Source organism: Salvia miltiorrhiza, unplaced genomic scaffold (assembly GCF_028751815.1).
Source record: "Salvia miltiorrhiza cultivar Shanhuang (shh) unplaced genomic scaffold, IMPLAD_Smil_shh original_scaffold_190, whole genome shotgun sequence".
Lineage (NCBI taxonomy): Eukaryota > Viridiplantae > Streptophyta > Magnoliopsida > Lamiales > Lamiaceae > Salvia > Salvia miltiorrhiza.
In genome coordinates, this window is record NW_026651498.1 from 437500 (window position 1) to 462500 (window position 25001).

Genomic DNA, 25001 nt, shown 5'->3' on the forward strand with positions numbered 1-25001 from the left:
AGTAAGTGTTGTGTACATAGTTTCTATGTTGTGTCAATCTGATATATCAATCTACTAATCTTAATTTATCTCAGGGAGTCTCAAAGACAATTTTGTTTAATATCTTATTCTATATAGCGTTGTGTGCATAAAAAATATGTCTATATATATATAATTCGTTGAAACCAATCTATCCAATTTATATCCTCTTGGTTAGAAGACAATGGCCCGCTTTCTCCCAACATCTTTCTTCATCATCGTCCTTCTTTTCACTTCGGGTATATTTATTTTTTTTTATAAAAAAATATCAATTTCTAGAATGAATATTATCAGATTGATTTTCACTATAGTCCCTTCTATAACATATTTTGAAAAATATAACTGTGATGGAACTTAATTAGAATATGGTTACAAAAATGTACATATGCATGTGTTTTATTATATAATGTATCGAAATTATTATCAAATATATTCATCAATTTTTTAGGGGTTTCAATTTTTTCTTGTTCATCTCGACTCCCGAGTCTAAAAAACTTATAGGATAGGACATACGTGTATATGCATCATCTTACATATGTTAGGGGTAATTATGCCTAAATATAAGGATTTTTATCCAATTTTAATTTTACAAATAAATTAAAAATTCTATTTTCAAATATATGAATTTTCAATTTATTTTAATTTTTCACACGATTGATAATTTCTGACGAATTTATGTCATCATAACTAGCTAAAGTGACAAACTCATGATGTCATCGTGACTAGCTGGAGTGGTGTAGATATCTAAGCACATCGTTTAGGGTCCGTTTGAGTGCGTGGTATAGAAATGAAGGTATTAATTATATAGAGATAATTAATCCATATTTTGTGAGTTTAGTTATTTAAACTATTGTTTGATGACCACTAAATAATGTATGTATAACTAGAATTAGATGTTTGATAGGTTCTGCTAAAATAATTTAACAGATATATTAGATGTTGAAATTACATGAACACCCTCTATTAATACAAGAAAATGACAAAATTATCCTAAGCATAATTGGGGGAAAAAGGAAAAAAACTAGTGATTGAACACGTAACCCCCACCCCTTGTGCAGCAGACTGCAGACACCTTCCCCCCTCTCGCCCAGCCCACCCCCTTCTACCCCACCTCTTTCTTCCTTCTTCCCCAGGCAAGTTACGCCTCCCCCATCTTTTCTCTGCCAAAAAAAATTTCGCAGCCTTCTTCCCTATAACGCTGCCATACCCCCAACCAAAATTCATGTTTTCCGTCGCCCTCACCCAAAATAAAATCACGCCCCGTCTCCTTGTCGCCGTCGCGAGCAGCTTGCATCTCCTCCTGTAAGCTTGCATCGGCCCCTCCTCCCAAAAATTGCGGCCGAACCACCCACCCTTACCTCTCCTGTCGGTAAGCTTGCACCGGCCCCTTTCAGATTTGTATCGAAAGCAAATAAATTTGGCGAAAGAGAAAAGCATCGAGAACAAAATCTTTACATGCCCAAAAACAGAATTTCGCAGATCTTACCTTCAAGGGGATTTGACGAAAATCTCATCAAAGGACTGAAGAATTCATATTTTGAAGTAAATTGAGGGATAAAATTGTAAACATAATTTGTAATCTCAAACACTGTTCATGCAATATTACTGATCAGGGGGTGAGGGCCGGATGTGGTTTCTAAGAGGAACAATGTTTTTCAGCGGGTTTAGAGATTAATGCGGGCCTGGAGTATTATTAATAAAGCCTATCAAACTGTGAGTTTAGGGGAGATAAATAAGCTAATACCCCCTTGTAACCCCTAACAAACACGCCATCATTAATCAAGAGGTGATTGACAATTAGAATTTCTTGTTTTTGAAGGCAAATTTTTTATTTTATGTGCAAAACTAAAATTTAATGAAAGTTTCTGTATTTAAGTATAATTAGCCCATATGTTAACATTTTTTTATATAAAAAAAATTGAGTATAATAATGATGACAGGCATGAGTGAGATGAAGATGATGCAAGAAAAGGATGCTAATAGGTGTTTAGTTGGGCTGGGCCCATGCAGCATAGAGCACTGCGATGAGAATTGTTGTAAGAAGCTATGCAACAATTACTATTCTGGCTCTAATCCATATGGTTATTGTAATGAATATCCTGGATTTCCAGGTCGTGTTTGCCTCTGTCAACATGATTGTTGATACACTTCATTCTTTATAATGAAGAAATAATTAAGATTCTTCGTTTAGAAATAACAATTAATTGAGTGTTGCAATATTAGCTTTGATTCATTTTGAATTGGTTTTCAACAATTACCAATTACAATCCGCGGTATCAGCCTGAGTAGTTTCAAGTCTACCATCCACAGAAATATGATCACCAATTACAATCTTAGTCCAATGTTACATACCATTCATAAAAATAGGTATTGTTATTTCTTTTAATATAGAATATGTGTAGTGTTGTCGACGGGCTGAAAACTATCAATTTAGAACATTCAACTAACTATTACGATTATTTTTTAAAGGTAAATTGAAAATTATCTGTGAACAATAATAAACACTTCCGGGTCGAATATGTAATCGACGATTACGGTTAAAAGCTTAATCAATTGACTACACGGTTCAAGACATAATTTTAATTTATTTTCTTAAGCAAAATTTCACTGTTTTAGAATTTGGATATAGTTTGTTATATATTTAATTTAGAGTGGATTTTAAAAATAGCCACTTTTATATAGTAAAAATAAATTATCCACTAATATAAAAACCTAAAAAAATATCCACATTTACCATTTTACCCTTGCATATAATTTTTTTACAAATACCCACGAATTTTCAACCAGTGAATTCACAACTGAATAACAAGTATTGGTTGTGAATTCAAGTATTGGTTGCGAATTCAAGTTTTAAAGTTTGAATTCACAACTATAAATAGTGTTAGTTGTGAATTCGCGTGAATTCACAACCCACACTATTTCAAGTTGTGAATTCACAACCGATAAAACTTGAATTCACAACCAACATTTTTTCAAGATGTGAATTCACAACCAATAAAACTTGAATTCACAATCAACACTATTTCAATTGTGAATTCACAACCAACGCCGATAATTCAGTTGTGAATTCATAAACTTGGTTGTGAATTCAAGAACATTTGTACAAAATTGAGCGATTTTCATCAATTTCTTCAATCTGTGATCCAATATACTTAGTATTCAATCAAAGCAAAGCTTATGCAGAAAATTTATTACATTTCCTTTCTTGAAACGAAATATATCGCTTGTAAACATCAAAAATCCCCAAAATAAGAAAAATTTAAAAAAGCCCCGAGTTCATCTCAAATTAGGGCACGATTTCCCCAAATCAGGAAACTAAATCAAAAACTAAATCGCCAGAGACTTCGGCCTCTGCAGATCCGGGGCGGCGCGGCGCTGAGGCGGCGGCGTGGTGAAGGACGACGGGGTGGCGCGGCCGAGGCCAGGCTCCGCTAGACGCCATCGGAAGCAGAAATCGAGAGAGAGAGAGAAATCGGCGCCGGCTGAGATCCGACGGCGGATGCACCGCTGTCGGGGTTGGTAGCTCTACTTCTGGCCTCGTCGTGGGCGACGGAGTTGGCGGTGGCCGTGGGAGCGTGCGACGGCGGCGCTTGGAAAAGAGAAATCCAGAGGGGAAGTCCTACGAAACTGCTGACAGGACGCGGGAGACGGCGGAGGAGACGGGCGCCAGAGCCAGGGAGGCGGGGGAGTACACGGCGGAGAGGACGAAGGGGGCGGCCGACGCTGCTGCACAGAAGGCCGTATAGACTAAGGATGCGACGGCGGAGAAGAGAGAGAGAGAGGAGAGAGCGTGCAGAGAGAGAGAGAAGAGAGAGAGAGAAAAAAAAAATGAGAGAATGAGAGGAGGTTAGAGTTTGCCCATTTATATAGAAGGGTAATTTAGTCCTTTAACACAAAAAGTGGGTATTTTTTTATGTTTTTATTTGGGTGGGTAAAATTTATTTTTACTATATAAAAGTGGGTACTCTTATATATTAACACTTTAATTTAATTAACAAATATATATAAATCAAGTAAGTATTCTAATATATTGTATAAAATTATGAAACTATAAAATCACTCAAACTATTAAAGTAAAACAAAATTCACATTAATATTGAATTCTGATGAATATTTACAAATTACAAATTGTAATAGTAAAAAGGGTTAATTTTAATAGTAAAAAGGGTTAATTGTCTCTAAAATATTACACTTTCATCAAATTTTGATTTTGCGCACAAACTTTAAAAGATAGCGTAATAATTACAGAATTTTTATCAAATTCTGATTTTGCACGCAACTTTTAAAATGTAGCGTGTAATTAATGTGATTTTGCTACCAAATGATATTTCGATTAAATTTAAAGTTGACATGACTAGTTGAATAATGTGATTTTGCTAATTTTGAATAGTGCACTCTTGAAAGAGAAAATCTTTCCGTACCTCGGTTTTACCCCTTGGGCTACACATTTCTTGTTTCTTAAGCAATTCAACTAAGACAGTTAATTAATCAAAATCGATCACCTATCCACCGTGGGCAAGCATAACGTGCCCACCATTGATGTGGCAATTTTAATTAGGAAAGATAACTAATAAATCTTACTCTAATTAAAATTATCTTACTATAATTACAATTGCCACATCATGGTGGGCACATTATACATGTCCACGGTGGGTAGGTGATCGGTTCTGGTTAATTAATATGCTTATTCAAATTTAACATCTACAAGAATTTTTCAAACTAACAAGTTATTCTGAGACTTATAATCACAAATATAATTATTTATTAAAAGGAAATTTCAATTAACGATGACTTTTCTTTTCAAAACTGAATTAGGGATGACATTTACAAGTAGTAGTTTATTACAAGGACTGTGACATGCTTAACAAAAGTAGCGAGGCATTATGAAAAACAATAAATATATGATGTGGCCACCCACACATTAATATAACTAGATTTGACCATCGTGCGATGCACGATAATAATCATAGTTAAAATAAAAAAAGTACTTAATATAATACTTAATTAAGTTTGAAATGTTTAATTTTATACAATATTTATAGTTGTACTATAAAAAATAGAGTAGTACACTAACAAAATAAAAACTTTAATATTTCATAAGATTAATTTTTAAAAACGAACATTTACGAATTGACAGAATAATCACAATTAATATTTTTGAAAAAGTCATAGCCCTTTTTATATATAGATAACCTTTAAGTAAATAATACATGAACTCATTGAACTCATATATTTAATATAATATTGAACTAACTTCAATTAATACTACATATACGTATAAATTTTTTAGTGCAAACATATACTATTTTTTAAATTTTAAATAATTAATGTTAAATTATTTTTATAAATTTTTTTATCCTTAAATTCATAAAAAAAAATTGTTGATAATGATAATTAATTATATTGTAAGTGGATAAAGAGACTACTTTTTTTGGACGTCCTAAAATGATAAAAAAAATGACTATTTTTTGTGAACGAATGGAATATTATTTATTTATTAAACAAAATATTAAACAAATATTTCAATCTCCCTTTCTTATAACCTTAACAATTTTATTTTGAGCTCCATTGTGGTTTCTATATGTCCATTTTTTTTTTCAACTCATCACTTGAGATCTTAACTAATGTTTTTAAAATGTTAATTTTTTATATATATACACAAATATATATTATCGCAACACATAATATGTAATCATTAATTTTTCATTTATTTATGAATAACAAAATGACAAGTTATTAAATTTACCAAATATAACATGTAATAAAATACTAATATCAATATTATTAAAAGATAGTTAGAGAATATTAAAGTCGTGGGTTGCTTTAAATATTGTTGGAAGTTTTTTAACTACTAATTTTAATTTACCCTTTAATTGAATTTATTTACAAAATTGGCATTCAAATCAATTTGAAATTGAGAACTCCCTTTTTAATATAGTATAGATAAGGATAATTTTGATTTATTTAATTTATTTTTTAAATAAAATAGGATTTAGTTATTTTATTATATTTTCTACATTGTACTTATTTTTTTTTATTTTTTTAATTTTTTTGTATTTTTTATTTTTAATTTATTTTTTAATAAACATAAAAAAATTACCAAAAAATTGCAAAAAAATAGCTATAATGTAGAGAATATGATAAAATAACTAAATCTTATTTTTATTTTAAAAAATAAGTTAAATAAATTAAATTATTTTCTATTTAGGTAAATTGTGGATGGTGGCTATTTAGCATTTATAATCATATTAATTATACATAAAGAACTACTTCAATTAGTCAATGGAATTTGGTAGAGCTGGATTGGACCTAGTCGTACAGTCAACTCTCAGATCCTCCATCTCAAGTTGACTATGTTCTCCCCTAACCAATAACATTACGCCAGCGCATAGCCATACGGTTGCAGAGACGCAACGCGAGACATACAATCATTCCTCTCTCTACAATCTCTAAAACCACGACTGTGCCACTACACTTTTCCATTTCAAAACAGAAAAAATATGTATATATGAAAAAAGAAAAAATATATATATATTGTACTGAAAAAACCGGATTAGACCAAGCATTGAGGAAAGTTAAATACTCTCACGCCAAAATCCCAAATCTCGATTTGCAGTAATTAAGATAATTCACAGAAAAATCATGCTGCGGTGACAGTAATTCTGTTTTTTGTTTAAAGGTTGAGTGGAATTCACGTGATGCTGTTTTGAAATTTCCTGGAAATTCGAGATAGTTTGAAATGGCGTTGGGGCGGAGAGAGAAGAATCTGCAGTCATCAATCCGCGGGTCACGGATTATTGCGGCGATTGGGATCGGAGTAGCCGTCGGATGTGTGTTTGCATTTTTTTTTTCCCCATGGATTCTTCTCCACAAATCAGCCCACTCAACTTCGACATGTTTCCGATTCTAATTTGGAGGTGCGCATTATTGTTTTTGTGTTGTTTTTTATTTGAATTCGTTCGTTGCCATTGATTTACCTCAGTGTGGACTTTCAGCTAAGTTGTGCATGCGAATGTGCGTAAACAAGTTTTTCTGTTCGTGAATTCTAGAAATGCATGCTTGGATGCGGTAATGAGCTCGATTTTGGGTTTTTTTGGCTACTCATTTATCTTGTGATTTTTGATTTTTTGTGTTTTTTTATATTTGAATTCGTTCGTTGCCATTGATTTGCCTCAGTGTGGACTTTCAGCTAAGTTGACTTTCTCTGCATTTGCTTGTTTTATTTGATCGAATTGTGGTTTCTTTCATTTGTTTGTTTGCTAAATCTTCAGTATTTCTTTTTGTTGAATTGGACCAACTTTATGACTGTAGAGGGCTGTGAATTATGGTATTAACAAGCAAAATGTGCTGAGTAGACCTCTGTATTTTTAGATGATTTTGTAGAAGGATAGATTGATTTCTGGTGTTATTGATGCTCAATCTATCAGTGAGTTTATGGCTTATAAGGACTTATCAGGATTCTGTTTATGGTGTGGATTGGTGCATAGGTTGATGCGGCATCATGTGAATCGACTGAAAAAATAGATCTTCTGAAGTCGGATATAAGGAGGTTATCCGATAAGAATGCTGAGTTGAAGAGACAAGTGAGGGAGTTGAATGAAAAGATGCGGTTGGCTGAGCAGGGGAACCAACATGCGCATGAGCAAGTTGTGGTGCTGAGCGAACCACATAAGGCTGGACCCTTTGGTACTGTTAAGAGTCTAAGGACGAATCCAACTGTCCTTCCTGATGAAACTGTAAACCCTAGACTTGCAAAGATCTTGGCTGAGGTTGCTGACAGGAAAGAGATTATAGTTGCTCTTGCCAATTCGAATGTAAAAGCAATGCTTGAACTTTGGTTCACAAACATTAAGAAAGTTGGGATTCCTAACTACCTAGTGGTGGCGTTAGATAATGAAATTCTAGAGTTCTGCAAGGCAAATGACGTCCCTGTGTACCAGAGGGATCGAGATGAATCTGTTGACGCTATTGGAAAGGGTGGTGGTAATCATGCTGTATCAGGTCTGAAATTTCGAATACTGAGGGAATTTCTGCAGCTGGGCTATAGTGTTCTTCTTTCAGATGTGGATATAGTATTCTTGCAGAATCCGTTTGATCATTTGCATAGAGATTCTGACGTGGAGTCTATGTCAGATGGTCACAATAATATGACTGCTTATGGGTTCAATGATGTTTTTGACGAGCCTGCTATGGGTTGGGCGCGATATGCTCACACAATGAGGATATGGGTCTATAATTCCGGTTTCTTCTATATAAGGCCCACTATTCCTTCTATTGAGCTGCTAGATCGCGTGGCTGGCAGGCTTGCTCGGGAGGCAAATGCTTGGGATCAAGCCGTTTTCAACGAGGAGCTCTACTTCCCTTCTCACCCTGGTTATATCGGGCTTCATGCTTCCAAGAGAACTATGGATTTCTATCTCTTTATGAACAGCAAAGTTCTTTTCAAGACCGTGAGAAAAGATGCGAAACTGAAAAAAATCAAGCCTGTTATCGTTCACGTGAATTACCATCCCGATAAATATCCAAGAATGCAAGCTGTTGTAGAGTTCTACTTGAATGGCAAACAAGATGCTCTGGACCCCTTTCCTGATGGATCCCAGTGAAGAGTTGAAGTCGCGATACGTCACCTCTCTTGTGCTTATTTTACTGTACACAGATCATCTCAGCAGAGTATGTTTCTTGGAGCAATATGCTGTGCGAAATGTCATTTGAAACATCTCATTTCCCCTTCCAAACTTCGTTTTCTTATGTTACTTCAGTTTTATCTTCTCCATTTTCGGCTGTTAGTTTCATGTAATGTAGTTTTTTGAATATATGAATTATATCTATCAAAGTTTTCTTGTTTCGTTTCACTGTCTTGAATGTTTCGCATTATTCTTTACTTAGAATTAGGTTATTATAAGAACAGCATGCGCAGTCAGATTAAAACTCAAATCAGCATAACTTGACCTTTAAAGTGGTAGATTTTGTGGGAGCTATATAACTGGGAGTTAAGGCTAAATATTATTTAACGAAACGGTGAAAAACGTGTGATAGAGTCGAGTCGACTACTAATTATTAAGATTATATTCTGTCAAGAATTGAACACTCATTCTTCTTGATCAACTGAGGCAGAAGGCTCATTAGCCTCAACTGAAGCATTCTCATGGCGTGGAGCTTCATCTTCGTCAGCCTCATCTGTATTATCCACACTTGTAGACTCCTTTGGAGTCAAAGGAGATGCAGAGGAAGCAGCAATGTTGTCCTGAAAGAAGATGTAGATGTGAGAGCTATCTTCAACCCCGTAATCCTTGAGAGAAGCTTCGTCTTTATCCAACGAGTAACGCTCCTCAGCATCAAGCAGCAGAATGAGGCGATCCCCGGGTAGGTTTTCCTGTTTCCCGATCTCCTTCTTGAGGTCGCCCACGGTGGCATCCGCTCCCACCTCGACGTAGAACAGACTTCCGGTGAGTATCTCTGCCACCAGCTTCATTTTCAACACACCAGATTTCCACTTTTCTTGTACCAGTCCCATTTTCGTGGACTCCATTGTTATTTAAAGTGCTTGTTCGTGCAAATGGTGTGGTCTCTGCATTCTGATGGTACGATGTTGTATGCTCTTGTGCGTGTTGTGTGTGTGAGAGAGAGTGAGAGGGTGTTCACAAACACTACATTCTCGAGAGTTAGTTTGAGAGCATGCTTGGATTATTAGGGTTGTTGAATTTGTGAGCTTTGGATGATCGAGAAAAATGTTTTGAACAAGTCAGTGGATCCGAATCCCTTAAGCACTGCATAAATATCATGCTTATATTAGTTAGTATCGCAGCTATATGGAGTATGTTTTAGGGAATGTCATGTGTTTTTGGTGTTTGTTTTGAATAAAATATTAAGACAAAGGATATTGGATATTTTGATATGTTATAGTCTCATACAAAAAGATAATTAGAAGAGTCGAATATATAATCCGATTGTGTTTAAGATATAGTAAAAGATTAACAAAATAACTAGGAGAAAGTTGTCCAAATAGTATTACTCATTTATTAATCCTCATCACGATTGAGTGAATCTTGGTTGCCCCTAATTTTCCCCTTAATCCCATCCCATCTATCTCTATCCAATTTAATTCATCATAGACCCCAATCTACTGCGTAACTAGCGTTTTATAAAATCCCTATTTATTTGCATATCCAAAGAGTTTTTATTTGTTAAACAAGGCGACTGCAAATGAATTCATTTGAGAGGGAAGATGATATTGTATTAGTCAGACTAATCTTTGTTTACAATATCTCTTCGTCTGAGTCATTGAGGAAATCAGTGATCCAAACAGATGACAGCAAACAATTTTTTTTGATTGTTGATGTAAGTGTTAACACGATGGCCAAACTAGCTGAAATTATCAACAAGAAAATATGAAATTGGAACAATGATTAAAATATAAACAATTGTTTTACCCATTGGCAATTAGAAAATGAAGTGAAATTAACTTGGGGGTAATTACTCTTGAGCTCATTTCTTAATTTGAAGCTTCCTTAATAATTTGTGATGATGCAATACTCGATCCTAGACTAATGTTGGAGTGGAGAACTTGTAGTCTTATATAACATTCAAATAGCAAGTCACTCAGTTTATATGGAATCAGGATATATATCACAAATATTAAAGTCAATCATAATTCCACAACTAATTAACTAGATGAAAAGAAATCTAGATACCAAAAATGGTGTTAATAGGATAAAATAATCATATTCATAACATGTATTTTTAAAATATTCATTTTTATAAAAATATATATATAATGAATGTATTCAAATTAAAGTAAAGTACCAATATATGATGGTGATAGGTTTGCATAAAAGTTCTTATAATTTTCTTACACAAAGGTTTTTGTGTAAGAAAATTGTACAATTATAAGTTGAAAATATGTGCAAAAGCTGAAAATGAGGCAATTTTTAGTACTTCATGTCAATTTCACCTATTAAATGTTAAAATAAATTTAAACAATTTATTTTAACATTACTAAAATAGTTTTTAGTAATGTTTCAAAAATATTACTTTTAATTATTTGATCAAATAATTATTATCATAAGAAAAAGTAACTATTGATATGAAGAAATGTAATATTTCACAAAAGCACAAATACACAAAAACAATAGAAGAAAAAGAAAACAAAAAAATTATTGAAAAGAAAAGGTAGAAAGAAACGAAAAAATAGAAAAGGAAATGCAAATAAACGAAAAAATAATTAAAAAAATACTGGAAAAAAAATGGTGCATTACGTTACACCACACTATTTTTGCTTTTGTTTTTGAAAACATGATATCACGGGTCGGGTCAAGGCGAATTCGATCCGTTGCTTTTATACACTCAATTTTGTAGGAGACGAATCTATCTATCTATTATTTAGTGCTCGTTTGGTTCAAGTAAATGAATGGAAAGAGAATGGAATCAAATAAATGAGTGGAATGGTAACAATAACTGTTATTTTTATTGAGTGTTTGGTGTAACAATGGAAAGGAAACATTAGTAAGAGATTCTCTTTCTTTTGTTTCCCCTCTATTTTGAGGGGTAACAAATTGGGTGATTGGGTTACCCTCAAGTAAGGGTAATGATTATCTCATTACACAATTATTATTAAATTGAGGTTTATTATAAAAGAAAAAGAAAAAAAACCCTTGAGAGCACAAAACGCAGACTAAGGGCACGAAACTCGAAAAGAGATCGTTAAGCTGAGAATCCTGAAGACACTAGCAATCCCATAACTCAGGATAGTCGTCCATCTCATCTAACCAACGTCTATTTACTATATTATTCATTGCCCTCATGCTATCACTATTGCTACAATCAACTACAAAGTCCCTCGGCTTGTAGCTCATTTCACCCGCATTCCTGAGACGACCTTTTATGCTACCTTCCGGAACCGCTTGCAACGGCTCCTTTCCCATGCCCTTTCCCGTGCCCTTTGGGCGGCCACGTCCCCGCTTGGTCGTCTTGTCCGAGAGCATTTGCATTCCCTGATTAACCTGCTCTTCTAACCGACTAATGCGACTAGCAATATTGTCCGGGCCAAGAGCGGACAAATCCTTGTTACCTTCATGCGAAACACCCCCTCTTTTGTCCAAAGTTGGGTCACGTTCGAGATCAACAACTGTGTCGTCCATAATCGGGCTGTTCAAACCCGCGCCATTCGGAACCTCCATCTCCAAAGTTTCCTCCACATCCGAGTCCTCCTCGTTAATGACTAAGTCACTATCTTTAATAATCACATCTTTAACCCCCTGAACCGGAACCAGGATTTTATCCAACAAATCCGGGCCAGATAAATGAACCCCGAAAGACGTTCCAGAAATAGGATCGACGCCCATATCCAAAACAGTCTCCGCATTATTCTCCAAGTCAAGAGCCTGAAATGCGTTCCGCGTCTCAACAGCCTCTTTTTCAAGAACCTGAACAACAATCTGTTTTTTTACCGCCTGTTCGGTAACCTTTGACCAAGCCGCAGCAGGTTTATCAGCTAGTTGAGCTTTAGGCTTAACCTTCTTGCTCTTGTTTTCATAATCTGTAGCAGACTCGATCAGAGCTTCTTTACTGTCCTGGATGTCCTTCCGCTTAAGCTTTGTACACTTTTCCACCTGATGTCCAGTGATGCGGCAATTCGAGCAAAAGAAAGGCAATTGTTCATAGCTAAACTCGACATAGAAAGGATGTTCACAATCTATAAGCATCGATTCCTGCAATGGCTGAGCGAGATCCACTTCAATTAGCACACGAATGAAATGGCCGACCTCTCCATGAGCTGATACACCATCAATTTTTATTGGAAAACCAATAATTCTAGCAATTGCTGTTATTACCTCAGGATCCCAAAACTCATTCGGAAGGTAATAAATCCGAACCCAAACTTGACAAATAGAAGAGACTTCCTTGTAGGGATTGAAACATGGAACCCAATCGCGGAGGCGAATGGAACCCGCAGCCAAATCCCAAACAATTTTAGCTTTCGCAAGTTTTTTATCTTCAAGATTAGAGAATTTCATGGTGAAAAAACCCTTACCCAGAGTGAGAAGCTTCCACTCTGATTGGATACCCCACAAATTGTTGAGTTCAAGCTTCAACTGATGTGTCGCCTGTGGCTTGCTTCCTTTCCGTAGTAATACCCTTCCAATAACAGAGAATTCGAATTCAGCAATACGTTTTTGATACATCTGTTTCGGAATGGTGAGAGAGAACCCATCGGCGAGTTTCTCAGCCTTAAGAGCTGAGAATTTATGTGCTGGTAAATCTGGAGGTCGATCAACCCGTTGTTGCATGATCGAGGCATATGAAACCCTACCCTCTGGTGGCGGCTGTTTTGTGAATTTAGGCACCGAAGCTGTTCCTTTAGACGGAATTGTAGAGGTAGTTCCAGATCCTGATGGATTATCCGATAAACAAACCTCAACAAGTTTCAAATTCCCATGCTCCAAATCCCTCGGCTGTTGATAAAAGTTGTTTGAGATTTGTGGCAGGCGAAGGCTATCAGGTTTCTCAGGAAAACCACGGGCTCCTGAAGCAGTCGGCGACAGAGAGGAAGCAGTTCTCTTAGCGGCGCCGGAGAGCGGCGTCGGCGAAAGAACCATGGCTGATCTCCGACGCAGAAGGCCGTCCGGAGGCGGAGCTGATTTGGAGAGACCGGTTCCGGCGTGCGGCGAGCAGCGTCGGGGTGGTGGCGTAGTCAACGCCGGGCCTTCGCCGCGCTGCTGCTGCTGGAGCACCGGTCGCCGCGCTGCTGCTCTGCACCGGTCGCCGCTCTGCAAGTCGCCGCTGCTGCTGGATCTGCCGGTCGCCGCGCTGCAAGTCGCCGCTGCGGCTGGACCTGGTCGCCGCTCTGCAAGTCGCTGCTGCTGCTGGATCGCCGGTCACCGCTGCTGCTGGATGCAAGTCGCCGCGCTGCCGGTCGCCGCTGCTGCTCGTTCTGCCGTTCGCCGATGCTGCCGATCTGCAAGTCGCGCCGGATCTTCCTTCGCAGACCGTGAAGAAGGTCTGGTGGTCGGGATCCGACTGCGCGTGGGTGCAGCGCCGGTCAGTGGCGCGAAGCTGGTGGGCGGCCACGCACTTTGACTCACGAGAGAGAGAGCATGCGTGTTTCCAGAGAGACGCGAAAAAAAAAAAAAGAAAAAAAAAAAGAAAAAAAAAAAAAACCCAAACCAAAAAAAGAAAGCGATTATCTCATTACCCAAACCAAACAATAAGTAATGGATTCAATTACTTGATTCCCTTTCCAATCTCTAAAAACATCCAACCAAACGTGGGCTTAATAGATTACATATTCAAGGATTCCCCTTAATTTAAGATCCTATGTGGCACATCCTCTATTCTCTATTCTAATTTATCTTAAATCCTCATTTAATCATTCTAATCTATACATTCTCTCATCCCACATTGAATTTGTAGTAGTCAATAACTACAAGAGAACACATATAAAAGGATTAGATATAATGTGTATTTCTCCATCCCTCAATTATTTTGCATCTTCAATTAAATTTGGTCGATTAATTAGTTGGCCAAATACATTGTTTTATTTTATTGAAAATTTTGTTTTTATCAATTATTAAAACGTCAATGCTAATTGGCTAAGTAATTGTTTTTTTAAATTAAAAAATATTTAAGTTCACAAAATTGTAAGTTGGCGTAATTTGAAGAATTGTAGAATTGCATTTCTCCATATGTTAAATATTTGAGCAAGTAATTAGAAAATATTTGCTAGATTTTTATAATTTTTGAAACATAAATTTTTAAACTGATGTATCCCCTTAGAAAAAATTGCATGATTATATGATTTTCTCTATTTTTAATTTTATTCATCTCAAGTCCTCATTTTAATTATTTTTTATCCAATCCCACATCAAATTTATAGTAGTCTATGCCTACTAGAGAACATATATAAAATGATTAGATACAATGTGTATTTTCCCATATTTCAAGTATTTGCACCTCCAAATAAATTTGATCGATTCATTAGTTGACTAAATAAATAGTTTTATTCTCTCAAAAAAAATAGTTTTATTTTTACAAAAAAAATTATTTTGACCAATTATTAAGATGTCAATACTAATTAGCTAAGTAAATGACTTGAAGAAATATAGAATTGCATTTCTCCGTATGCTAAATATTTGAGCAAATAATTAGAAGAAAATATTTGAAAGATTATTATAATTATGAAACATAAACTTTTAAACTGATAGTGTAAGATAAAATCAATGTACTTCTCTTAGAAAAAATTAACATGTATGATTATACGATTTTCTCTATTCCTTATTTTTAATCATTTTTATCCATATCTTCTCCAATACCACATCAAATTTATAGTAGTCTATCATTACTAGAGAACATATATAAATGGAGTAGATATAATATGTATTTTCCCATCCCTGAATTATTTTGCACCTCCAATTAAATTTGGTCAATTAATTAGTTTGTCAAATAAATAATTTTATTTTTATTGAAAATATTATTTTGATCTATTATTAAGATGTCTAGCTAAGTAAATGATTTAATTTTAACTAGCATTTACACCCCGTGCAATGAACGGAAAAATATTTTAAATTTTTATATTTATACTATTAAATTAATACTAATTTAATTATCATACTTATAAATATAATAAAATTTTAATTGAATATATTTCAATTAAATATTGATTGAATAAAAAAATAAAGAAGAACTCACAATTATTAAAATCGAGTTTTTATTAAAAGAAAAAAGGAAAAAACCTAGAAACCCTTGAGAGCACAGAGAAGCTCACTAAGGACCGAGCCTCGTTAAAACCCCTTTAAAGAAAACCCAAAGGGAAAAACCTTAAAGGGGAAAAAGAGTACCCGTCTAAAGACAAACAAACGCGAAACCAGAGAACAAAAAAAGTCAAAAAGGAGGGAGAGACTTCGGAAACTCCGGCCTAACCATCGTCCCCAAGCCTCCCCGGACACCTTCCTGACCCTGAAGAGCAAAGCCAACAGCGAACAAACAAATAATAAAACCAGACGCCAGCAGGAGACCCGCTTCCAAGGGCGAACCCAGCAAGAAAGCACATCACCGACCAAAGCTGCTTTCCGCGAAAGCGAGAGCCGACCATATCCCATCAACAAGGGACATGACGAACCAAAGGGATCCGACCTCCCTGACCCCAGCCTCTAGCGCACCAGAAAACTGAAAAAAGAGTCAGAGAGACACCCCTGCCCATCCACCACAGCACACCATAACCACCGCACCCAGCAGAACACGAAAAGAAAACTCTAACGAGCAAGTCTAACATGGCTATGAGTAGTCATATCACGAGAAACCGCAAGCTTGATTTCATCAATAGCAAACGGCCACCAGCCCTCCTGCCTATTTCCATTAGCCATAATATCCGCAGGCTGATTGCCCTCTCTATAAATATGGGTAACCATCAGCTGGAAGTCCCGTAAAATCCGAAGAATGTGTTTCCAAGAATTCATGAAGCGCCACGGAACATTAGTTGTTCTGGATTCCAAGAGATGAATAACATACATTGAGTCCGACTCAACCCAAAGATAGTGCCAACCACGATCATGGGCAATGTTGATGGCAGTAATGACTGCGAGCAGTTCAGCCTCAAAGGCGAACCCAGTTCCACCCTTAATATGATAGCAGCCTCGCACCCTAGACCACTGATCCCTAAAAACACCACCAGCAGCAATCAAACCTGGTGCCCCATTAGCAGAGCCATCCGTGTTGACCTTGATCCAATGCAAAACCGGAGGCCACCAATGTACCTCTATCATGCGAGGAGGAGGCATAGCGCGACACTTGACACCCAAATTGCGGGTGATTAGATAATCACCCCAAGTATTGCTGACCGTGCCAAGCTTCGGGAAATTGACCTCGAGTTCAATGAAGAAGGATTTGACAAACGTGAGAATAGTTTGAGCTCTAAACTCACGATCCTCAAAAATCACAGCATTCCGACTGTCCCAAATTTTCCACAAAAGAGTGATAATACCAGCTTTCCAGAAGGCCAGAATCTGCGAGCTAAAGTGATTATTCCAAGCCAAGACCAAAAAAGAGAGAATATCAAAAGATTCGATAAAAACCTCTTTGCCAAACCAAGAAAGAAAAGTCACCCACAACGGCTTAGTCATAGAGCAGCTCCACAGAATATGTGAAATGGATTCCGAATCCCTAAGGCACAAAGGGCAACCATTAGGGATCATCAGCCCCTGATAACGAAGCTTGTCCAGGGTCGGGAGGCGATCATGAAGAACACGCCAACAGAGAATAGAACGTCTAACCGGAATGTAGGGCTCCCAAATCCATTTACCCCATTTGACCCTAGGAAAACGGCAACACTTGCTGGAGAAAGCCAGGGCCGCCGAAACATCCCCGCTGACAGAATGCTTCCAATATCTCGAGTCCAGCTCGCTGCTCATGTGAACAAGTAAGATATCAGCCACAATCTCAGGAAACTTATTAACAAAGGAAGCAGAGAAGTGCCAAAGACCATCGTAATAATAGTCTTGAACCGAAAAACTGAGATACTCATGCATATAATGTGGAATTTTCAGCTTGTCTACAAGTTTGTAGCCAAGCCAATCATCCCGCCAAAAATAAGTATTGTCACCACGATCAACACAAGTATACGAATCCTCCACCAAATTATCCACCTCATGCTTAACTCCAATCCAAATCGGGGAGTTAGCAATCGACTTCTTGGCGTAGCTGAACTGATTAAGATAACGCGATCTCATAATCTGATGAGCCCACTCAACGCCTTTGATCATCTTCCAGGCCAACTTCATTAAATAAGACTGATTCATCAAGGTGAAAGATCTAATCCCCAATCCTTCCTCCTCCCGAGGGGTGCAAACACGACCCCAACTGACAGGGCAAGTAGGTCTTTTCTCAATACTTCCCGTCCACACAAAATTCCTGCACTTCTTATCAAGCGAATGAAGCAGAGATTTAGGCCATTGGTAGACCATCATCGAGTGGATAACAGAACTTTGAATCACCGATCTCAAAAGACAAACCCGACCAGCTATTGAAAGTTGGAGACCCTTCCATCTAGCAAACTTTTGCACGATCCGATCAAAAATAGGCATAAAATAAGAAGCTTTCGGCCGCCCGATAAACATAGGAACACCCAGATAAGTCATCGGCAAATTCCCAATGGAGAACCCCAAAGCACGTCGTATAGCTCGAATCCTATCCGTAGAAACTTTGGGACTAAAAAACAAATTTGACTTTTCCTGGCTGCAAATCTGACCAGAAATTTCGCCATAATAAGTCAAAATATCCTTAATCTTCTTGGCATTCCTGACAGTGGCAGTGCAGAAGAGGATGATATCATCAGCGTAAAGGAGGTGAGTAGGGAAGTTAAAAGTCCTGCTGAACCCCATAGGTGTCAAATGCCCAGAATCCACACAGCTCTTGAAAATGCTACTTAAAACATCTTCAGCAATCCCAAAAAGAATAGGTGAAAGAGGATCTCCTTGCCTAACTCCACGAGAACAAGCAAAGTATCCGCTGAGCTTTCCATTATAAAGAATAGAAAGTCTGGCGGATTTAAAGATGACCGAAATCCAGCGGATGAAGGTCGCAGGATAACCATTAGCCCTCAAGATCTGCATAATAAACTCCCATCTGATGGTGTCAAAGGCTTTTCTGATATCAATCTTACAAGCCATATTCGAACCCCGATTGGTTCGCTGCATACAATTGAAACCCTCGGAACTGAGCATAATACAATCATGTATGTTCCTACCGCTAATAAAACCGAACTGATTGTCAGAAACATGCGAAGCAGCCACCACACTAAGTCTCGAGGCTAAAATCTTGGAAATGATTTTAAAGAAAAAATTCGAGAGCACAATAGGGCGAAGATCAGCCACCGAAGAAATAACCTCCGTTTTGGGAATCAAAATCATCGTGCTCGAATTACATCCCATCGGAAGGTAAGAGTTCAAGAAAAAGGTTTGAACAGCCATCACGACATCCGCCTTCACCGTCTCCCAACAGGTGTGAAAAAACATACCAGAAAAACCATCCGGTCCAGGCGCGCTGTTAACATCCATTCCAAAAACCGCAGCAACAATCTCGCTGTCATCCGGGATACGGGCTAACATGCTACATTGCGCCTCAGAGATAGAAGGAACAATGAGAGCCTCAATCTCAATCGGGTCAGCACACGGCCGTCCATCATCAGTAAAAAGCTCCGAAAAATGTCCCACAATATGCTGCTCAATAATATCCTGGTCATAAATATCTACCCCATCAATATTCAGATGAGTAATGGAAGTATTCCTCTTCTTGGTTTTTGTCAAACGGTGGAAAAAGGAAGTATTTCTATCGCCATCCTGCAACCAAGACGCTCGGCTCTTTTGCTGCAAAAGGTTGTTCTTCCTAGTAAGAGCGACATTCAACCCCGCTTGAAAACCCACTTCTTCATCAAACAAGTCCTCTGTATAACCAACCTCAGAAATTCTAGCCTGAGTGCTAGCCAACTGTCGTTGAAGATCAGCAATTCCCGAGTCCACATGACCGAAAACCTCCTTGTTCCACGTCTTGATATCCGCCCTCAGTTTTTTAAGTTTCCACATCACACGCAGGATGGGGCAGCAAGTATTAACATCATGCATCCAAGAATTTCGAACCATGTCCTGAAAGGTAGGATGAAGGGCCCACATATTCAGGAAACGAAACTGACGAGTCCTAGGAGGAGACGTCTGACTACACCGTAAGACAAGAGGCGAGTGATCAGAAGTAAGTCGAGGGAGAACCGACGTGACCACCGAATCCCATAAATCCGCAAAACTCTGAGAGAAGAGAGCTCTGTCTAAAATAGACTCCACATGCCGAGGGAAAAACCTCCGACCAGACCAAGTAAACCGTAAACCATCAGTGGAGGATTCGATGAATTGAGAATCATCGATGAAAGAACAGAACTCCATGCAAGAACTCCTGGCAGGTAAAAGCGGGCTGATACGTTCGTGAGCACCTTTCACCGCATTAAAGTCACCGATGAAAACCGTGTTCCCAGAGGCAAAGCGAAGCAAATCACGCCAAAGCTCACGTCTAAGACTTTGCTCATTAGCGCCATGCACAACCGCCACCCTAAAACTGATCGTCTGCCAGATACAATCCACAATAACCACCTGAGTAGACGAGAAAACAATAGATGCGACAACCGAAGGTTGTGCAAGAATCCAAATGTTCGGACATCTGGGAGTCCGACAATTCTGATGAACAGGAAAGAGATTCAAAGAGTTCCAAAAACTCTGCCGAACTTTGTGGAGAGATTTCTTAGGCTCAACAATTCCCAACACCACAGGATTAAAGGAACTACAATGTTCCTTAAGCAAACGCTTGGACTCGTCCGTTAGACCACGGACATTCCACGCGATAATGTTCATTAAATCATTTGAGGTGAGTAGAGGAAGCTTCGCTTCGCTCCACTTGATCCGCCCAACTCTCATTAACAACGTTATCCATAGCCCGAAAACAGTCATTCCCGCTATTATCAATCACAAAATCTCGATGCTTACCTCCAGTTTCTTTCCTGAGGCGGCTTTTGATAGTATCTTCAGCATGTTTCGTAACCTGTCCTGCTGCTCTAGCCGCTTGTTCTTGCTTCGTGGGTCTACCCCGCCCTCTCTTGACCTGTACCTCCTGCGGAATGGGAGCTTTGACAAGCTCCAGAATCTGTTCCAGGCGTTGGGCTTTTATAGCATTCTCCCTATCAACAACCTCTTTCGCCTCTTGTGTAATAGGTCCCTGCGTAGTAGGTTCAGTATCGGCTACAATCAACTCCTCTTCCTCCTCAGAGCTATAGTCTCGTAAAGGCTTATCATACGCCGAGTTATCCACTGGCTTTGTAATGGCATGTAATAAATCGGGCCCAGAAATCTGCCCCTGCTGTCCGCTCGAACGTGCATTATCTCGGGCAAAAGAAGGTGAATGCGATCTGGGAGAGTTCAGCCTAGAACCCTCATTATCTCCATCAAGATCCAGCTCCACAACAGGCTGCCTCACAGCCTCCTTATAAACGTCATTCTGCTGCTCATATCCCTCAACGCCATCCATTCCCATCAGACCCTCTAAAGCTTGGAACCGATTTCCGATCGGGCCTCGTGGTAGAGATGAAGTTCCGCTTTTCCGTTGTTGATCAAAGTGGACAGCTTGAGGAACCTCTTGCTGATCAGTTCGAGGAGCCTCCAACTGCTGCACACGGTTTTCCTGCCCAACCCCACCCTTTCTGCCTTGATCAATCTGAACATTTCGATTCTCCAGCTGCTGCTGCGCACGGCTCTCTTTCACAGACGCCCCCTCCTCACTAATCTGCTGCCACTGTTTCCCCAAGACCGAGGGTTGGGGCTTCAACGGTGGTGGTTGATTCACAATCACTTTCAATCCTCCTTTAGCATTAGAACTCGCCTTACGACATTTTTCCGGGGAGTGTCCAGTGAGTTTGCACCTAGCACAATATAACGGCAGATATTCATAGGAAAATTCAACGTGAAACGAAAAATCTTCAGCGTCAAAAAGTAAAGTAGTAGGCAGAGGATTCGACATATCTATTTCCACAAGAATACGAGCAAACTGCCCGAAGTCTTTTGTAATTGAGGCACCATCAATCTTTAAAGGATGCCCAATATATCTCGCAATTCCTGAGATAACCTCCGCGTGCCAATATTCGATGGGAAGGTAATGAATGCGCACCCAAACGTTGGCCAATGATGAGTGTTCCTTAAAAGGATCGAAGTTTTTGGACCATTCTCGCAGTCTAATGTGTCCATCAAAGATGTCCCAGATTTGCTTCTCTTTGGCGCAAGCTTTATCAGCAGCGTTTTGGAAAACCATGGTGTAGTAACCTTTTCCCAAAGGTATAATCTGCCATTCCGACGTAATATCCCAAATAGCCGATAGCTCCTTTTTCACAATCATCGCCGGTCGCGGTTTATCCCCCTTCCGAAGGAAGAGTCTTCCTGTTAAGGCATTATCAAACTGTGACAATTGTTTCACAAGAAGATCCTTTGGCATTTTGAAGCAGTAATGATCCCCTTCTTTAATAGGACGAAGAGCATGAAAGCGATGAGCTGCAACATCCGGCCTACGAGGCGTACGATGCGTGGTGGCATCTGCATAAGTCTTTCCCTGATTCTGGTGCGGAACATCAAGGAGGGTTGAGTCGGGTGCCTTCGGAGCAGAAGAATCTCCATGGCAAGGTCCATGATTACTCTCACCGCGAGGATCAGAGTGTTGTTGGCGTCGAACACTACCGAAGGAATCTGAAGATTTCTCCAACAAGCCAAAACGAGAGGGCGAGGACTCAACAAGAGAGTTAGGGTTACGTTCAGGAAGAGCAGCGTGGTTTAGGGAGAAATTATTTGAAACAACCGGAAGATTGAGACCTCCAGCCTTCATGTTGTTGTTGACAGCACCATTGATTAAAGTACCGACGTCGCGGCCGCCGGAGTCCATCGGCGACAGCGGATCCATGCAGGCAGAACAACTCTGTTATCGTTTTGTTTTGCAGGTTCGGACCTTTTGTCAAACAGGTGGCGTGCGGGTCTGATACTTAAAGGATTGCCTGTAACACGTATGATCGCCCTTCCTCTCATTCATATCGAGTCTTGATCTTCAGAGTTCAGCTATCAATACCCATTTCATTTCAGTTTGAGAATCCAATACATCTGAGGGCTTGCGGTGCTGGGAGAGGCAGCGCGGCGCGATGCCGAGCAGAGATCGCGGTGCTGGGAGAGGCGGCTACGGCCTGCAAGCTTTGCTGACTGACCACGGGGGGCAACGGCGCCGGTGGGAGAGGCCGACGGCGACGATGTTGGAGGGAGGCGCAGCCGCGCGAGGGAGGCAGCAAGGCAGGCGTCCTGTGAGTTATATTATGAAATGTAAAAAAAGACAAGAAAAACTAAAATTTAATAAAAAATAATTACAAAATAAATTTATTCAAAAAGATGAGAGAGGAGAGAGATTTCTTTTTTAAAAAACTTAGTATTTAAACAAATATAACTTTTACATTTTAAATCAAATATTTATATAAAATATATCAAATTAAAGCTCTTATCGTGATCTTTAATTTGATATCTATATTAAATATTTTATAACCAATCGAATTTCACGATTTTGGAAAGAAATAAAATAAAAAATAAGAAGTTAAAGAAAAAATATAGTTTACAAAGTAACTTTCAATTTTATTATAACTTCAAAATTGCCATTCAATTTTGAAATTGATTTCAAATTGAGAATTATCTTTTTAATATAACTTACATTTCCATCCCATGCAACGCACGGGAAAATATCTTTTATTTTTTTATATATAAAAGTTAATACTAATTCAATTATCATACTCATAAATATAATAAAAATTAATTTTAACTAAATATATTTGAATTGAATATTAAAAAATAAAAAAATAAAAAAGAATTTACAATTATAGAATTTGATATTATGAAAAGCAAAAAAAAGTTAAAAAAAAATAAAAAAATACTAATAAAAAAGAATTTAAAATACATTTTTTTCAAAATGATGAGAGAGGAGAGAGAAATTTATAAAATTATAATAAACAAATTTAATTTGTACATTTTAAATCAATATTTACATAAAATATATCAAATTAAAGCTCTTATCGTAATCTTTAATTTGATAGGTATATTAAATAAGTATTTTATAATTAATCGAATTTCATAATTTTGGTAAGAAATAAAACAATAATAAGAAGTTAAAGAAATGGAAAACAAAAAGGAAAATATAGTTTAAACATAAACCTTCAATTTTATTATAACTACAAAATTGCAACTTAATTTTGAAATTAATTTGAAATTGATTTCAAATTGAAAACTGCCTTTTTAATATAGTATAGATATAGATTATAGAATATTTAGTTTCAGAGTCACGTCAAATTTTCAGAGCAAAAAAAAAAACATAGACGAGTGGTGCAATTGATACAAAATTAATAATTCAAGGTTTGTAAAAAAAATCTATAATTAAAGATATAATTGATAGTGTAAAAATAATTTGAGGTTTAAAGTAATACTAGCATTTGCACACCGTGCAATGCACGGGAAACTTTAAACTTTTATATTTATAGAAAATTGATATCAACTCAATTATCATATTTATAAATATAATTAAAAAATAGTTTTAACTTAATATATATGAAATGTATATGAAAAAAATAAAAAAATTACAATTATAAAAATTGATATAATGAAAAGAAAAAAATTACAATATACTCCATCCGTCCCATGAAGCAAGATCAAGTTTCCTTTCTGGTATGTCCCGCGAAGCAAGACCAGTTTCTAAGAGTAGCAAAAAATTTACTCTTTATTCACCTTTTCACTTTTTCACCTACCACACTTAACACACAAAATATCAATTTCTTAATTCTCGTGCCGAAAAGACATTGGTCTTGCTTCATGGGACGGATGGAGTATACTGCATACTGCATTCAATCCAGAAGTTTTTAAGGATAGAGATATTTTGGAGTAACTAACGAGATGATTATTCGTGTAAATTTTGTCGAGATTATTAACCAATTATTGATTTATATTTTATTTATTTATGTACATATTTTATAATTTTAAATAAATTCAAGAAATTAATTGGTATTATACACACACACACATATATATATATATGGGTTTGAGACAATAATAATATTAATATCATCACATATATAATTAAAAAATGGAATACTCCTATGTAGCATCACCATATTTTTGCATTTTTATCTATCCTAATTCAAAAAAAAAATTATTAATTCTTATTTATCTAAATCTTCTCATCTCACATTGATTTTTTAATGAAAATTTACCAATTGAAATACTAAATAAATTGATATAATATAATTTGAATCTCGTATCAATTTTTTTAAGCCTTAGACGAGATGATTCTCAAAACTTAGTTATGGTCTTTCAAACTTCAAACAAGATGATGCTTACTAGCTAGTTTTATTATTTCAAACTCCAAACGAAATGATGCTTGAAATTCAGTTA

General features: G+C 37.3%; 1 protein-coding gene, 1 long non-coding RNA gene and 1 pseudogene across 2 annotated transcripts; 1 reads left to right on the top strand and 2 right to left on the bottom strand.

Moving 5' to 3' along the window:
* Positions 1 to 929: 929 nt before the first annotated feature.
* Positions 930 to 1766, bottom strand: LOC131003330 (uncharacterized). Its single transcript, XR_009094606.1, has 2 exons — positions 1505 to 1766; positions 930 to 1405 (listed from the first exon to the last, which is right to left on the bottom strand). It is a non-coding gene; the product is annotated as an uncharacterized LOC131003330 (long non-coding RNA).
* A 4789-nt stretch (positions 1767 to 6555) lies between these two features.
* LOC131003331 (arabinosyltransferase RRA3-like) lies at positions 6556 to 8870 on the top strand (annotated as a pseudogene).
* Positions 8871 to 8961: 91 nt separating this feature from the next.
* On the bottom strand, positions 8962 to 9586 carry LOC131003332 (uncharacterized). Its single transcript, XM_057929853.1, has one exon. The coding sequence runs from the start codon at positions 9545 to 9547 to the stop codon at positions 9107 to 9109; it is 441 nt and encodes a 146-aa protein (XP_057785836.1). The 5' UTR covers positions 9548 to 9586; the 3' UTR covers positions 8962 to 9106.
* Between the last annotated feature and the right edge of the window lie 15415 nt (positions 9587 to 25001).